The sequence below is a fragment of the Stegastes partitus genome, unplaced genomic scaffold (genome assembly GCF_000690725.1).
Source record: "Stegastes partitus isolate 25-593 unplaced genomic scaffold, Stegastes_partitus-1.0.2 Scaffold422, whole genome shotgun sequence".
NCBI classification, from domain to species: domain Eukaryota; kingdom Metazoa; phylum Chordata; class Actinopteri; family Pomacentridae; genus Stegastes; species Stegastes partitus.
This window is the reverse complement of record NW_007578153.1, coordinates 2118-18709: the sequence shown is the minus strand read 5'-3', so window position 1 is coordinate 18709 and position 16592 is coordinate 2118. Positions and strand designations below refer to the sequence as shown.

General features: G+C 41.9%; 1 protein-coding gene across 1 annotated transcript in view; it reads left to right on the top strand.

Annotated features, from left to right (window-relative positions):
• Positions 1 to 16363, top strand: part of LOC103360228 (collagen, type XXII, alpha 1) — a gene marked incomplete at its 3' end in the record, with an annotated part of 48257 nt that extends 31894 nt beyond the window's left edge. Inside the window, exons 24-56 of the mRNA XM_008285912.1 lie at positions 1829 to 1882; positions 1995 to 2048; positions 2147 to 2200; positions 2983 to 3036; positions 3172 to 3216; positions 3299 to 3361; positions 3674 to 3727; positions 3908 to 3949; positions 4046 to 4078; positions 4295 to 4348; positions 4784 to 4837; positions 4914 to 4967; positions 5046 to 5099; positions 5212 to 5265; positions 5808 to 5912; positions 7030 to 7074; positions 7587 to 7664; positions 7749 to 7784; positions 7862 to 7915; positions 8112 to 8156; positions 10140 to 10175; positions 10268 to 10381; positions 10696 to 10749; positions 11025 to 11078; positions 11187 to 11240; positions 11399 to 11452; positions 11629 to 11682; positions 11794 to 11847; positions 11928 to 11981; positions 12065 to 12109; positions 13737 to 13790; positions 16097 to 16150; positions 16310 to 16363. Coding sequence (XP_008284134.1) covers positions 1829 to 1882; positions 1995 to 2048; positions 2147 to 2200; positions 2983 to 3036; positions 3172 to 3216; positions 3299 to 3361; positions 3674 to 3727; positions 3908 to 3949; positions 4046 to 4078; positions 4295 to 4348; positions 4784 to 4837; positions 4914 to 4967; positions 5046 to 5099; positions 5212 to 5265; positions 5808 to 5912; positions 7030 to 7074; positions 7587 to 7664; positions 7749 to 7784; positions 7862 to 7915; positions 8112 to 8156; positions 10140 to 10175; positions 10268 to 10381; positions 10696 to 10749; positions 11025 to 11078; positions 11187 to 11240; positions 11399 to 11452; positions 11629 to 11682; positions 11794 to 11847; positions 11928 to 11981; positions 12065 to 12109; positions 13737 to 13790; positions 16097 to 16150; positions 16310 to 16363 — 1821 coding nt within the window. The remainder of the gene's footprint in view (positions 1 to 1828; positions 1883 to 1994; positions 2049 to 2146; positions 2201 to 2982; positions 3037 to 3171; positions 3217 to 3298; positions 3362 to 3673; positions 3728 to 3907; positions 3950 to 4045; positions 4079 to 4294; positions 4349 to 4783; positions 4838 to 4913; positions 4968 to 5045; positions 5100 to 5211; positions 5266 to 5807; positions 5913 to 7029; positions 7075 to 7586; positions 7665 to 7748; positions 7785 to 7861; positions 7916 to 8111; positions 8157 to 10139; positions 10176 to 10267; positions 10382 to 10695; positions 10750 to 11024; positions 11079 to 11186; positions 11241 to 11398; positions 11453 to 11628; positions 11683 to 11793; positions 11848 to 11927; positions 11982 to 12064; positions 12110 to 13736; positions 13791 to 16096; positions 16151 to 16309) is intronic.
• Between the last annotated feature and the right edge of the window lie 229 nt (positions 16364 to 16592).

Here is a 16592-nt window from a genome sequence, read left to right as displayed (position 1 = left end):
CAAAAACATGTTGAGGTTAATTGGTGATTCTAAATTGTCCGTAGGTGTGAATGTGAGTGTGCTTGGTTGTCTGTCTCTAAGTGTAGCCCTGTGATAGTCAGTGAAGTCTAAGTGAAGTGAAGTGAAGTGAAGTCAGCTGGGATAGACTCCAGCCCCCCATGACCCTAGTGAGGATTAAGTGGTGTATAGATAATGGATGGATGGAATAATACCTATAAAAAGTAGTAGTGGCCTTCAATTTCATCAGCAACCATCTTTTTTTTTTAAAAATTTTTCTCGCGTCACGGCCCTCTGTTGGACAGGATGTGGTAATGTCTAATAAAAGTAAGGCAGATTAACAAGGTGAGCAAAGCTGGAGCTCAAAATACTGCAATGGATCACTTTGTATTGATATTTCAAATATTGAAAATAACGATTCCAAATGTTGGGTTTGCTGTTTTTAAATACCATTTTGGTTCAGAAGTGGAACCTGTTGAACAAACACCATGTATTAGAATTGGAGGAACATCTTAAGCCAATCTGTCTGGGATATCGCCAGTATTGTCATTTTTGCATCCATGAATACAGAAAGGTTCTCTGGTGTTTGAACGATGCAGATTTCCTCATCAGAAGGTGTGAACAAGGCTCCATGTGAATGAACACATTATCTCCCAGTTTTTTAATTACATCAGTGCGGCCACTAAGAGTTCACCAACTGTCCATGTGGTGTAAAATTAAAATAAGCCATTTTGATATGAATGACATTAGTATAATAAAAACAACTACATGGCCATGCTGTCTGTATGGTAGTATAATCCTAATCCTTTTGATCTATGGCTGCTGATGTATAGATATATGCTAACAGGGACTTCTTATGAACTAACCAAACGTGAACGCTAATTGTAGGTAGTGGCTGAACCTAATTATGCATCTTAATCTTAAGGCAGAGGGGCTCATAAATGATCACAGAGGACTTTTCTACAATGAGTAGTATAAGAACTTAACTATGCTTTAGTCCAACAGTATGTGAAGTTATTGCAGAAGTTTTGTAGCTGACAATATGTAGATCAGATGTTATATTTATTATTCTACAAATTAAAAAAAAACAAAAAACACAGTATTACAAAGACAACATGTTTTCTTTATTCTACTGTAGACATGAATGTTTTCTAAATGTAGTCTTTATCTTAATTAATAAAAAGACATGTACACTCTCCCGTCTCCTATACGACATCATCCGATCTAATTACTGGCACTGAGATTCCATGTTGGCGTGTCTCCGTTTGAAACGATCTCTTGTTTATGTGCAGCTCTTGTCAGTGTTTTTCCTCGCACACCTCAATGACCTCTCAAGGAGAAGTGAGGAGAATTAATTCGTTGCTGTAATTGTGTGGGCGGCTCAATTTTTGATGAAAGCACAGAATTGCTGCTCTCTCAGAGGTGTCGTCACGTCGTGTTTTAATGGAGGGAAAATAAACAGCATAGATTAAAACCAACAGGTTATGTCAATTAATTTTGCAAATTACTCCCTGAAGCGAAACAGAAATACCCCCGTCTACAAGTGGTGGCCGGGTTCAATGAGCTGTGAATGGTGCTGTAATAGCTCCCTCTAGTGGCTGCTCAGTGGTACTAACGAGTGTCTTTTTTTTTTTTTTTTAAATACCGTGTTAATAAAATTCTTGTAGAAAATCTGAACGGTGGTTTTGAACACATTTGGAAGAAATGTGCCAATAAAGCAAAGTTTATTTTTGGATTAATTAAAACTGTATACTTTATCAAAAATCCACATTCTGTCAGTACATTATCAAGTGATTTACATTGTTATTGATGCTGTTGTTTTATTTTTCAGGGTCCTCAGGGGCCTGCTGGACCACCTGGAAACCAAGGGCACACCGGACCTCCTGTAAGTGATGCCATCAACTGTTTCTAATGTGTTCATTTGCTTTTGCAGTGAGTGAACGTCTGCTACAGACTGATCATGTTGACATACCTCCTCTTTTTTTTTTTTTATGAAGGGTCTTCCTGGTGAAATTGGATTTTCGGGCAAACCTGGAGAGTCTGGAAAGCCTGTGAGTTGACCTTTTAAATCCTGAAGACTGTTCAGTCACTGCTGTTTCTTCTCCGTTCGTGTCACTAAATGTCAACATTTTGTTTCTGATCTTTGAAGGGTCTTCCCGGTAAAGACGGTCTGGATGGTCTTCCTGGAAATGATGGTGCCATGGTCAGTATGACCTTTAGATTTTAAAGACTTTAAAGCTGCATCAACTAGAAATGTTAGATGAACAATGATTTAAATAACGTGTAACTTGAAGAGGGTCACTTGTAGAGAAGAGTTATCACCTAAATCTACAGATAAATAGTGTTTTATTTGGCGGCCTGCAACTTTACTGTTTTGTTTCACTCTCGTCTTGTTCCCAGCTGCAGCAGACAATTTTTGCCAGTTAAAAAGCTCAAAGAAAACCCCAAAGTTAATTGATAAAGTTAGCAAGTAGCTGATGAACAAATGTTAGCATTTAGCAGCTGAAAACCCAGATATAGTTCTGTGGCGTTAGTGCACACGAGAACAAACAACCCAACTACAAATGGATGCTGACGTTCCTTTTTGTGCGCTTCATGTGAAAATAGGAAACAGCGAGTCAGGTTAGCTTTACAAGGGTAGAAGATGTAAAATGTGTATCATTCAGCTTGTTGTGCAGCGTTTCCCTGTCGCGACGAAAAGGTTATTTACTGACCCGACAACATCAGTGACATAATGACTTGTAGGTCCTTAAGGTGCAAGTCATCAGCAAGCAAGTGTCAAAGATCTGCTTCTAGACCGGTGTAGCAACGTATATGTTGTATTTTCTTTTTAAAAACTGGCTCTTTAATGACACCTGTGAACTCATTTTGGGAGCGAAACCAGGTTGTTTTACCCTTCATTAGACACAGCACCTGGCAAAATACTTTTGGCTCGTGCAGGTTTCGAAAGGATGACATCTAAATTGTAATCTTGTGTCTGTGAAGGGGCCCAGGGGAGAGCGTGGAACAGATGGTTTTCCTGGCAAGCCTGGACCTAAGGTACTGCAACTTAATCCTACCCAGAAACACACACTTGGATGTGGCTGAAGACATACAGTGTGTCGCTTATGAGATAGCATGTGTGTTTTCTATAAGCAAAGCTGACATTTTAATGGATGTGTGTCTTCCCTCCAGGGTGACGACGGGCCTCCTGGACCCAGAGGACCTCCAGGAGAGAGAGTGAGTTGTTTTTTTTTTGTTTGGTTAGTGGGATATTTTGTAAGTTAATTAAAGCTTTTTTATTTTTTATTTTTTTAAACAGGGAGAAGGTGGTGCCCGTGGACAACCCGGTGCTGATGGAGCCAGAGGAGACAGAGGTGTTCCGGTAGGTGGCATCTTTTAATCAAGCAACACCAGTGATATGTTCATTTCACAGCTTTGTGTCTGATTTACTTCTCACAAACTCGCCTGGGGATGTATCTTCACTCCACTTTTACACTTTATGTAATCAAATTATATTAGCAGCTCTTAATGTTCCTAGTTTTGCTGGGGAACCTCATGGGACCACTTCAGGCTCTGCTGGGTGTACCCAAGTGCCACTTTCAATTTCCAACTTAAAAAGTCCCCATTTGCCTGTGCAATATGCATATGTGAGCTGTAAAATAATGTTTTAAATATTTACTCTTTTTTTTCATAGGGAGAAAGAGGACAGGAGGGTCCACTGGGGCCAAAAGGTGAAAAGGGTGACAAGGTAAGTCTTATGTCTTATGTATTGGACAACTTTATCGGGTGAAATGAATTGCTGTGCATCCTACAGCGTTAGAGTAGCTACAGAGTCGTCCTCCTGTTTTAGTAATGGTCACCCTGCAGTATTATCTGTGATGGAGCAATTAGCATGCAGACTGTGTGAACATATTGTCTCGTGCCTCAGGGTGAAGCGGGAGCTCGGGGACCGCCTGGCGCTCCAGGAAATGTAAGTACGATTTCTGCTGTTTCTAGCTCCAACCCTGCATACATTTGACTTGATATGCAGATGTAGTGAATTTTTCATCTGCTGTCTCCTTCACAGGTGGCAAATGTCATCCCTGAGCCAGGAGAACCTGTAAGTGGACTTCTTTTACGACACTAACCAAACTTTATGATAAAAGCTGTGATTTCTTAGGGATGGTTGTTATGGTTGTTTAGCTGATCCATCCAAAGACGATGTTTGGTTTCGTGTATATAGCTGCATGCTCGATTTCTAAAGAGTAAATCGTCTTCCCTTTTCCCACAATTACTTCTTATAACTTCTAATTCCATTGCTTGTTCTTGCCTCTAGGGAATTCCTGGAGAGAAGGGAGAGCAGGGGGATCAAGGGAAACCAGGAGAGATGGTGAGTTTGTCGTCTCCATTCTGCCGTGTAACGTTACCAAACTACATCCAGCAATGTGCTCAGTGATCCACTAGATGTCAGTAGAGATTTGAAATGGCAAGACTGAAGAGGTCCTGAAGCTCCTGGTAAATTAATGACTTTGGCCTCTGTTCCCTTTAGTTTATAGATGTACAGCATATTAGGTGGAGCACAACAGGATATGTTGGTATAATTGGGATGAAACAGGCTGCATGACTTATGCACACACTTAAATTTATACACTTAAAAATGCATTATGTTGGAGTTTCTCAAGGCATGCCGTGATTACGATTCATTAATAATTATTCCTCGTGTGTGGATGTTTTTATGATAAGTCTTTGTTTTTCTTGAATCACAACTAGCTTCACAATGCTACAGTTTATTAGAAATCTTTTAATTCGTTTGTCTTCTGTAAAGGGTCCAAGAGGTCTACCTGGTGAACAAGGTTTTAAAGGACAACCTGGACTACCGGTAAGAAGCTTATGATCCCCTCATTCTATAAAGTCATTTTAAGTCCAACACCTCTGATTAGCGGTTTTGATTTCAGGGTCCAAAGGGGGAAACTGGTCCTACAGGAGAGACCGGACGCGTTGGAGACCCTGTAAGCTGTTTGATTTAATGGTTTTTACACCAAGAAGAAAGATGTTCTCTGTTGTACTCACTTTAATTTTCCTCCCAGGGTCCACCTGGCCTCGCTGGCCCTCAGGGTCCCCGTGGACTACCGGGAAATGTGGTACGTCTTTCTAAAAACCTTTTGCAATTGATGTATGTGGCCATTTGCATTTCCTACAACCATCTAGTGTTTGATGGCTTCAGTATGAAACTACCAGTCGTCTGTTTTCTAGGGCATACCAGGGATCATCGGGCCTCCCGGTCCAGCTGGACAGAGAGGAGACAAGGTCAGTCACCTATTTTTAAAAGCCATGTCTGCATTGGCAGGGACGTGTTTTCAAAATATGTTGAGAATAGTTTTGGCAGTGCAGAGAGAATGTAAGACTGCAGAGAGGAGCGAATGACCTTGGATGTCCTCCGTTATTGTTTCAGTCTTTGAATTCATTTCAGTCCTGCAGCAGCTGCAGCAGCTACATGTAGGAGTTTCACACGAGCAATTCAGAACCTTTCTGCCGTCTCTCAGGGCTTCTTCTTTTTCTTTGTTTTCTCTCTTTGTTTTTCTTCCACAAGGCACTGCAGTGACATTTTTTAACCATGCCATTATTGTTACCGTAAGACAACTAGAGGCAGAGAGTTGACCAATACACAGGCCACGATACATATGCTTTTTAAAGCATACCACTGTGGTTGTGCTCGACAGTATGAAGAATATGAAAAGTAGAAAACACACTGGTCAGAATTCAGAGCAAGAAAGAAGACGTCTACTCATGTGCCTGTTGTAGCCTTGAGAGACAATAATGCAGTCTTTGTATTCTACCATTTGTTTCAGGGTGAAACAGGCAAACCTGGACAAGCAGGTCCCCAAGGCCCACCTGGAGAGCCCGGTGTGATTGGACCCCCTGGACCAACAGGGAAGGGCAAAGACGGGCAAAATGTAAGACACATATACTTCCTGTCAGCCTACATATAAAGTGGAATATACCTCAAACATATAGTATTTTTTATTTAAAGCCATAACACAAACATAAGGACGCTTCAATGGATTTTTTTTAAAAATACAACATTTTTGCATTTATATTTATATTTACCTTGAGATATTTTTATTCCTTACTATCATCAAGGTTTAAAGGATAGATATACAATTTTTCAAATAAGACTGTGATTGTTAATTATCTTCAACTGCACTTTTTAAATGGCTAAACTGTGCTTTTGCTTGCCATTGAGCTTAATTACAGTCGAGTCTGGAAATTTGTTGTTTCCCCTTAAGTAGGTTTAAGTCATTTTACGCTGTCATTCATACTGTACGTTCATTTTTTGCAGGTATTCACTGAAGTATTTGCATTTATTGGAGGATTCAATCTTTCAAACTCAAGACTCTTGATATTTAAATAATGTAAATGTTTATAGTTTTATACACATTTAGCCTTACATATTTAATATTTTTTAATTTGAGTTTGAGTTGCATTGACAGACACTAAAAACCTGCATAAGGACATCTGACACGTCACTTAAAAACGTAATCACAAGTTGACTGTGCAGCAACACAAACAACCGGAAGTAGAATTGTAACGCCACACGTGCACGTTTATCATAATTTGGATTATGAGGCTCTCATCTGCAGTCGTGCCTCTAAACAGTCTGTCGTATTCCACATGTGTTCTGCTTGTAAACATCTCCTCGCCTGTTGAACCGCAGCGTAACACGAGCAGCCGTACGGGGAGAAAACGAGCCTGAGTCGGCACATTTTGCGCTACGGCTCGACGTGTTTCTTCATCATTTTTCCCCACCACCAGACATGTGGCCGTCCTGCTGACGAGGCAGGAGCAAACAGGAAAGACATTGTTAAGACATATCACATTAAAGCAGCGCAGGGCCACAACAGATTTGGCTCACAGCGGTTCTGTTTTTTTACAACTTCCAGGTGCGGCCCTGAGGCCTCGCTGCAGCTCAGAGAATAGCAGCTCGCGCTCACTTTCAGACCGAAATGATTTATTCAAACAAGGTGTAACTAGGTGCAAGCAATTTGATTGATGTCATTTGTGATATTACAGGGAGAACCAGGACCACAGGGAATTCAGGGACCCCCAGGGCCAAAGGTAATGTCATGTTTAGAAGTTTGCTTTCTAGGTTGTCTGAGTTTCTTTTTTTTTAATCATGCACAGGTGCTCTTTTGTTGATGTGAAAACCTTTTCTTTTCTTTTTTTTTCTGGCACGGATGAGAAAAACAATTCATTTTTGTTGAAAGCAGCAAAAGCAATTTCTGTGTCCACTGCTCTGTGACCGTTACTCTGATTATGACTGCCTCTTTGCTGTGAAGAGCTTGATGTCACGGGCAGCGAGCGGCTGAGGCTGGACAGGGGCATTTTCTGGATTTATGGTGTCAAATCGCTCACCCTCATCACCAATACATTTTCTCTTCTGAGTACCAAAATGTCAACTCTAGATTGTATTTTTTTTTTCATCGCAGATTAAAAACAGAGTGGCATTTCTGGGATCAGCAGTCATCACCACCGAGCCAGACTCTTAGCCAAACATTACGGCTGAACTGACACTATTTAAGGACTGGTGTGGTAGAAGTAAACTTTGCTCTTTCTCTCCCACCCCGAAGGGCCAATCGGGACCACGAGGAGAACAAGGTTTACCAGGGGACAGGGGTTCTGCAGGAGAAGGCAAAGTGGGACCACCGGTATGAGCATCATGGCTAGCCAGTGTTACATTGACCTGCCTCTGGTTTACTTTATCTGAACTTTGCAATGCTTACTGTTCACAGGGGCTCCCAGGAAAGAGTGGTGAACCTGGATCTGCGGTAAATATTTGCACACCGAAAATAATTAAATATTTTTGTGATTATCAGTTTCTTGAATGTGTGTCTCTGGGTTTCAGGGTATGAGGGGTCCACCAGGAGTCGCTGGTCCTCAAGGCCCAGCAGGGCACAATGTAAGTCCAAAAAGTGCACAATTTAAAAAAAAAAGAATTATTAATTAAATGATAGTGATTGAAAGACTCTCTTTGGATCATTCGTCTTGCAATTCCAAATTGATTGTTTCCACTTTCTGTAATAAATCACAGTTTTGGTAGATAGATGTCATGAGCTGGTAGAAAAGTTCATTCATTGCTTTTCCTCCAAATGTAGGGTTTACCAGGAAGACCAGGAGAGAAGGGATCACCTGGAGAGCCTGTAAGTACTGACATAGCCAGACCCCAAACTGTACTGTCTATTCCCTCTCCAGATGTTCGCTCAGCTGTGGTATATCCACTGAAAATGAAGTAGGATATAGAAAGACTTTCTCCATCTCGGGGCTCATAACTACTGAGATGACAATGAAAGAGCAGCTTGTCGGAGTGAAGTTAAGCAAACCTGTTTTGAATTTCTGATCCACAGCTTTACAGTTTTGATTCATGTCGTTTTGCAGGCAGCTTTTGTGAAAAAGGTCCAGAAAAAACTGAACCTAGCGGCGCATTTAGCAGCTAAACAGAGGTTAAAGGAGAATGACTATCGGACAGAAACCTATAAGAACATCACCAGACTGTTTTCCACTCAGGAACTTATGGGCCATTTCAGAGCAACCTAAACCTTTTTACGTGTTCCGACTACAGGAACTACCTTCATAGAACCTCCTTCAATGCCAGACTAACCTACAGTATGGTAGATACTTCTGACGAGCTCTGAAATGCTGCTTGATGCTGATTGGTTCAACATGGAGAGAACAAGTACCATTTTTATGCCCTCATGAAATAGCCTCCTCTCAAGCATCACCATCAACTATGTAGTCAGACATACCAAACTTCCATTGTTCTATTTCCTCAGGAGTTACATCCAGGAAGTACTATTTGTTATTGGCACACTTGTAGTTAATGTCATGTTTGAAGCTGCTGAAATATACACTGCAGTAGAAACAGAAAAACTGAAGGGTCCATTATAGCAGGGGTGTCGAACTCCGGTCCTCGAGGGCCACAATCCTGCAAGTTTTAGATGTTTCCTTCTTCCAACACACCTGATTCAAATGATCAGCTCATCATCAAGCTCTGCAGAAGCCTGATAACGATCCTGATCATTTGAATCAAGAGGGAAACATCTGAAAGGACCGGAGTTCGACGCCCCTGCATTATAGGGTTCTCACCACCTCATGGCTGCCTTGAGTTCATGGAAAGCCGCTTTGCTCACATGTTCATCAAAGCATCTCCATAAGGCTTTAGAATGTCAAACACATTTCTGATGTTCAGCTTGTTCTGGCCAAAAAAAAACGCATGTCATTGCTGCTCTAAGTTTAGATTTGAGTAACCAAATCGCTTTGGTGGACTCTTGTAAATCAAAGAGCGAGTGCCCTCAGTTTAATTATCCTGCTTATTCTGTCAAACTAGTGGTGACAACATGCCATGCTGTCATGGCACCATAGCAACACAGCTGGGTATGGTCACAACAACAACAACAACAGACCGCAGCCGTTGGTGATTTAAGGTCCAGAATTGAATGCGGTCTTGTTCTCTTGTGGAGGTTTCAAACTCATCCTGTGTTTTATACATCCAGGTTCAGATGGGTCTGCTCCATTTGTAAGACTTTGCTGCTACGTTTCTGTTTTAGAGAACTTGTTTGCATGTTTTGTTTTCTCTAACAGACAATCAAAGGAAAGAGGCTTCATTTTATACAACAATAGTTTTGATATGACTTACTCAGTTTACTACATGCACTATTTGGGCTCGATCCAATAGGTCCGATTATGAGAAACCTTAACGCTGCAGCCTCCAGTGATGTTCTATACAATAGTGCACTTCTAAAGATTTAGCAACAGGCTGGAGGAGGCCTTTTCTGTTTCAATATGTGAATGCCCAAGTACACAAACCCGTGACCATAAAGAAATGGTTTTACCCAGTGTGGTGTAGAACACCACAGAGCGGACCCACCATCCACCGTAACACCGACTGTGATCAAGGCTGAGTCCAGCATCAGAGGTGGACCTCACTAACACAGCTGTGACTGAATGGGAGCAAATCCCTGCGGTCAGGTTTTAGAGAGGAGGCTGTAAGAGCAACACATGCAATCTGGAGGGAGATGTTCAGCAGTCACAGGCGGCAGCAAATTTTGCACATAACTCTAACTCTAGTTTTTCCACCGAACAGAGCCCCTTTCTCTTAATGATGAACTCTTTCTTTTGTCTCTCAGGGAAAGGCAGCAGACCTTTCTGACCTAAACCTGAAGGTAAGCAGCAACTTCTCTCCTTTTCAATGAGAAAATACCTCAGGTTTGGGTCCTTGGACTCTTTAACACAAACGTGTCTGTTCCATCTTTAGGATGTTTGCTCAGACTGCCCTGCAGGTCCACCCGGACCTCCCGGACTACCGGGAATCCCGGGAGATAAAGGACACCAGGGACCTCCTGGGAAAAACGGCCAAGATGGATACCAAGTAGGACAAAGTCATTAACATCTCATCATGATTGTTAATAACCTCACTTCTCCTGTAATGTGAAGTCTATTATATTAATGCTGCTCATCTTAAAGGGGTAATATAAAGTATGTGTCAACAGTATATTAGCCCTGTGTGAGGCATGAGGTCCGAGCTTTGTCATCATCAGTCACAGTTGCTGTGACGGATGGGGAGGCTCTGTCTGCATCATTAGCTCGGCCTCCTCTGGGGGCAGCAGTGAACGATTAGGACCCGGTGACAGCGTTGGCACTGCTGGCCTGGACGGAGACTGATGGTCTGCTGTGTCATTACAGGGTGCGACGGGACCCGCCGGACCTCAAGGGCCCCCCGGAGCCGACGGAGGAAAGGCATGTTTGCACACTAACTGCACTTATAGTGTTCCCGTGGCCAAAAACTAATTAGTTGCCACTGTCGATAGTTTTGTTTTTGTTTTGTTTTACATCATAAAGTTCAGGTAGCGGGCTGAATACATACAGAAGCAACACACATTTTGCTGCTCCTGTCTCCTCAGTGATGTGCTGAACTTTTGAGTTTTTATTTTCCGTTGACAAAAGTTTGTCAGCTGGATACTTTCCTCCTGAAATATGACGTTTCACCTAATCTTTTTTCTTCTTCTCCACAGGGTATAAAAGGTGATCGAGGACCTCCCGGAGGCCCAGGAGACAAAGGAGACAAGGTACATTTGTCATCTCCATCCTCTGTCTGTGTTTAAAGAAACATTCTTCACACTATTGGCTGCTATGAATTCATTGTGTATTTTAATCACTATTATCTCTATTAACAGGGTCACCCGGGTCCCCCTGGCCATCCGGGTCCTGCTGGATTGATGGGTACACCTGTACGTAGCTATTTTGGGCTCGTTTGCATTTGTACATGCACCGCAGATGATCCAAATACTTAAGCTTTTTGTTAATGGGCTCATTTGTTTGTATATGGTCGAACAGTCAGGCTTTCTATTTCTGTTGACCCTCACTGACACTGTCTCGTGCTCTTCAGGGTAGCGATGGACAGCCTGGACCCGTGGGTCCCCCGGGGCCCCCTGGAGAAAAGGTCAGGCTGCACTCCGTGTACTTTCCCCTCAGAAAATGTATTACCCATGTGTCATTATTGTACAAACCTCTCCCCTCTAGCATGTAGGTCAGTCAGCCTCTGTGGTAATAGTGGCTATTAATCATTTCTTTTTCTGTGGTGATGGTGACCTGTTTGTGTTTGTTTGTTTTTGTTAGGGCAAAGAGGGTCTCAAAGGAATCCAGGGACCACCAGGTCTTCCTGGCTTGATAGTAAGAAAAATTATTTTATGTAAAGGATCGTGAATATTTATACAATTACTTTGCTTTAAAACAAAGCGGTTGGTCGTTATAGCTGAAATAATGCATTTCTTTGATGTGCAGGGTCAGCCTGGAAAAATGGGAAAAGATGGCCGGCCCGGGGAAATCGGAGAACCTGTAAGTAGGCATTCACTACATTTAGATACGTCCGATAGGTTAACATGCTCAGACATTGTGTTATAATAATATCTTTCCAGGGCAAGCAAGGTGAACTTGGACCTCCAGGAAACCCAGGACTCAGGGGGCTCCCAGTAAGTAACCAACACATCTGATGAAAGAAGCTCGCACAGTGCAAACTGCTGCAACTGATCGACTCCTTCTTCTCTTCATCCAGGGCTTTAAAGGCCACAGAGGAGAACCTGGAGCTCCAGGTCCTAAGGTCAGTTTCATTTGAGATGTTTGAGTTAACATTGCTGTCATTTACATTATTTATTCTTTGCCACCATTTTCTTGTCTAACGAGCTCCAGCATCAGCAGAGAGCCACACTGACGAACTCTCTGGAAATTTGTTCACCTGTTGCTGTGATGAAAGCTAGAAAAATGGAGCGTGCAGTGTTTTAAACTGTGGCTACATGCAGTGTAATTATTCCTCTTTTCCGTGTGGTTTTACATTTCTGAAGCACTTCTCAGTTATTCTTTATCAAGTTATGACCATTGTTATTGCAATAGCCTTTAACCAGCTGAACTAAGAACACACAGCGGCAGTAGATTTCACACCTCTAGAAGCTGCAATATTTCACATTTTGGTCCTGCTTTGTCAGCAGTGTACAATTTAACTATTCATCCTAGAAATGTAATTTAAAAACGATTTAGAGAATCCAACACTGATTAAAAGCAGAAAGTCTACCCCAGTGGTGTTGTTTGTTTAAGGTGACAATGTTTTTACTGGGTTTTTTTATGAGGTGTGCAGTTTTCCAGGCAGCGTGACTATGGAGTTACCTCCAAAACAAGCTTTGGTGCCAGTACAGGCCTGATGCAGTCTTTTTGTGGAACTTAAACATAACATGCAAATGTAATCGTTTACAGCGCCAGCTCAGACCGTAAAAATGACAAATTGTCGGTATAATTATTGCTGGTTTTGAAAAGTGTGGCACCCTGACTTTTAAAAAAAAGCACACAAAAGTACGTTGTGGAAAACCAGTAAGGATTTTTGCATTCAGGAAGATAACGTCCTCTGCTCGGCAGCTATACCCGACACTCCTCACTGCAGGGACTAGCACAGAGCCACATTCACTGTTTGGCATGCCGCACTGCGATGTCAAGATATGTCTGACACCTGCATTTTTATTTTTTTTTCCACACACCTTCTCCCAGAGAATCACTGCACCTGCTGCTTTGCCTCTCACACAGCACACACCTGCAGGAAAGGTTTCTGCCACAGCCCCGTGACCAATAGCACGGCTCATTACAGGAGCTCTGAATGAGCCACAGCGAGCCAGGCAGCCTCTCAGCCCCGCGGCCTGCGCTGCTGCCACACTGCAGACAACTTATTAGAGGAAACTGTGAAGTGTTGCCATAGACACTGAGATCTACCCTGCACCGCTTATAATTACTGTCACTAAATGTCAGTCGTATGGAAATTATATGCGCTGTTATTCAGAAAATTAAAAGGAATGCAGATTTGGCACAGGGCCTTAACACAATGCTGAAATGTCATTTAGATTCGCATGATTAGCTCTGCGGATCTCTGCAGCGCCACAGTGTGTTATGCAGCAGCCAGACTGACAAAGGCAGTGAAAGGTTGTGTTATGAATCATTCCTAAACTGCCAAAGTGACTCTCCAATCATTCAACAAAACTCATGCTATGTTTTCCAGCATGACACCATATGGACATGTTAACAAGGTGCAAACACTCGACTCTCGTTGCAGGGCGCCTTTAAGCCGACAAGCTAATGCTAAAAGTGTGAGAGTGCTGGTTTCCTGCTGGGCTGCTGAGTCAACCCCAACTCTGACCTTGAATTTTCTCCTTTTATTCATCCTATATATTTTCTCGTGTGGCACACAGGGAGAAGATGGAAAGCCTGGACCTCCTGGACGCGACGGCAAATCTGGGAAGGAGGTATGTTCAGGCGTACACATCGTACATCACAGCAAGTTCCTTCTAAGATACCTTTTTATAGCGAGATAGATGATGAAGTATTTGTTTATTAAATTAGTTCTGTGCCTTATTTTAAAATAATATTTGATGTTTGGGATGATATTAATATTATAATTAATATTACTAATAATGACGATTGAATTAAACCCACTAAACATATTGAGGAGAACTTCTTTTTATTTTTTTTTTTAACTTTTTATTTAATTTTATTTGTATAAAGACAGCAGGAACAGAGAAAATAAATAACATAAAATAGTACAAAAGGGGGCATACAAATTCTCAGTCAGTTGAGTAAGCATTGTCTTTGTTTTTGAATAGTGTCCATTTCCTCCATTTTTGTGCAAAGTCACCTGCTTTGATTCGCAGATGAAAAGTTATTTTCTCCATTGCATAGATCTCCTCCATAATGACCATCCAGTGCCCTGTATTTGGGGCATCGCTTTTTAACCAGTTCCTAGTAATGGCCTTCTTGTAGGCAACAAGAATTATTTTGAAAAGGTACCTGTCTTCTTTCATAATAACTCCTTCTGGGATCAATCCCAGATACAGAATCCGTGGGTCCCTGGGAACCTTATATTTTAAGATGTCCTCCAAAAGTCCAATACTGTCATCCCAGAAAGGTTGTAATTTGGTGCATGACCAGAAAATATGACTGTGATTGGCATTATAGTTTCCACATTGTCTCCAACATTTTTGTTGTAGTCCAGTCTGTTTGCTTTTAGAGGAGAACTTCTTTTAACCCGTAGTCGTGTCTGTAGGTTTACCTTTATGGCTGCATAAATACTAGAGTGTATTACAATATAAAACGCAGAAGTGCTTTAAACCTGCATTCTTTCTAACAGCCAGCAGGGGGGAATCCTCTGAGGTCTGATTGTATAGAAGTCTGTAAGAATATGAAAATACTTCTCACTTGATTTTCTCACCTCAGTAAACATTTTCCTGATGACTTTATGTTCCCAATGAGTTCCCAAAAAAAAGTTTCAGGGCTTTGTGAAAACAACATGATGTTTCCAACTAGTATAAATACTCAGTAATCCTGTAAAAGCAATCGCAGGGCAACAAGCATCATGCAAAGCACTTGTTGCTGCATTGCTGTGAGCACACAAGAAGAAAACTTCTTTCCTCTGGATGATAGTGACTTCAGTGAGACTTCAGCAAGAAAACCAACCCAAAACATTAAAAGTCAGGAGGGCGAAACTGAAAATTACACCCTTGTTCTTCTCATGGACTGCATTTTTTTATTTTTACAAATTGTAGCCACCACAAGGAAACTTGCTATTTAGCATTTTTATTCTGCACTTTCCTCAACCATAGGCTCCGCCCCCCCACGACCCTAGTGAGGATTAAACGGTGTATAGATAATGGATGGATGGACTTTCTTCAACCTATATCACACACTGAAAGAAAAAAAAGCCTGCAATACAGGGCCTTTATTCATATTAATAAGCAAACAATATACAGGCAATAACTTTACAAGCATGAAATGTGCATGAGAAAAAAAGAATCAGTATGCCTCTACTTTAGCTTTCCCTAATGCCTTTTCTGTATTAATCGCATATGCATGCTGCCCTGCAGCAGTATTTGTCATCCCTATCCTTTATGATTTTCTGTCCTATGCATCCTTTGCTCTCTTCTATGCTCGCCTAGTTCTTCAGAATAATCATTACTGTTGTCTGGAGCCGGTCGTACATTGACTGAGGGAATGCAGATAATTCTCTCTCAGTCTAAAAAAAGTTTTGGACAGAATACAAAATTTCCCAGCACACCACCACCAGAATCTTTAATCATGTCTATGCAACACTGGCGGTCTCGTCGTTGCAGTGCAGTGTTATGTCTTTTGACTCCGTATGAGAGGTTTTGTCCCATTTATCAAATGACAGACTGAAAACTCTCTCACATGCACATTGAAAGGCTGCAGCACTTATATCCCACCATTTGTCAAGTGGCAGAATATGCAGCAGCACTTCACAAAAAACTCTTTTACCAAACTCATCCTGTGGCTGTGAGGCGTGGAGACAGAATGTTCTCACAGCACAAGTCTCCTAAAGTAAGAATATATTTTCCACCTACTCCTTTCACGAAATAGGAGTTCAGATTTAACTCCGTGCTGCGGTGGACGCTGTATTCTGGTAAAGATTGAAATGATCAGGCCTGCCGTTTTTTCTCTGTATGCCCTGAAGATGAGATACGATGACGTTGCGGCAGTTTCAACGTACAGGAGACGTGATAAACCTGCCCGTTGTTTTTTTTTTGTGTTTTTTTTACAGGGCTCTATGGGACCTCCAGGCCCAGAGGGACTTATTGGTCCAAGAGGAGAGTCGGTGAGTCATTTTCAATCACTGGCAGGACTGTCTGATGCAAACAGAGGACAGAGGCAGCAGCACAGTGTCAAGCAGACTGATAGATATGGACATAAAGTGGCACTCCACTTATTTCTCTTCCTGTTCTTACCCATCAATTTTTTTTTTTTTGCATCCCAGGGCAAGCCAGGTGAACCAGGACCATCAGGAAAACCAGGTCTCCCTGGAACACCAGTGAGTTTATCTGCTGCGACTGTACATGTTCAAATTGTGCTTTTTTTTTTTTCTGTCTCACCAGCTTTGTTTTCAGTATAACAAGCTCCTGCATGGATAGAAAGTCGCAAAAAGAGCCGTGAAACTGATAAGAAGTGTGACAAATACTCTTCACAGGAAGATTTACATTTAGTGGAGAAACGGTGAGAAGAGCAGGAACAAGTTGCAATTTCCAGTGATAATAGAGCGA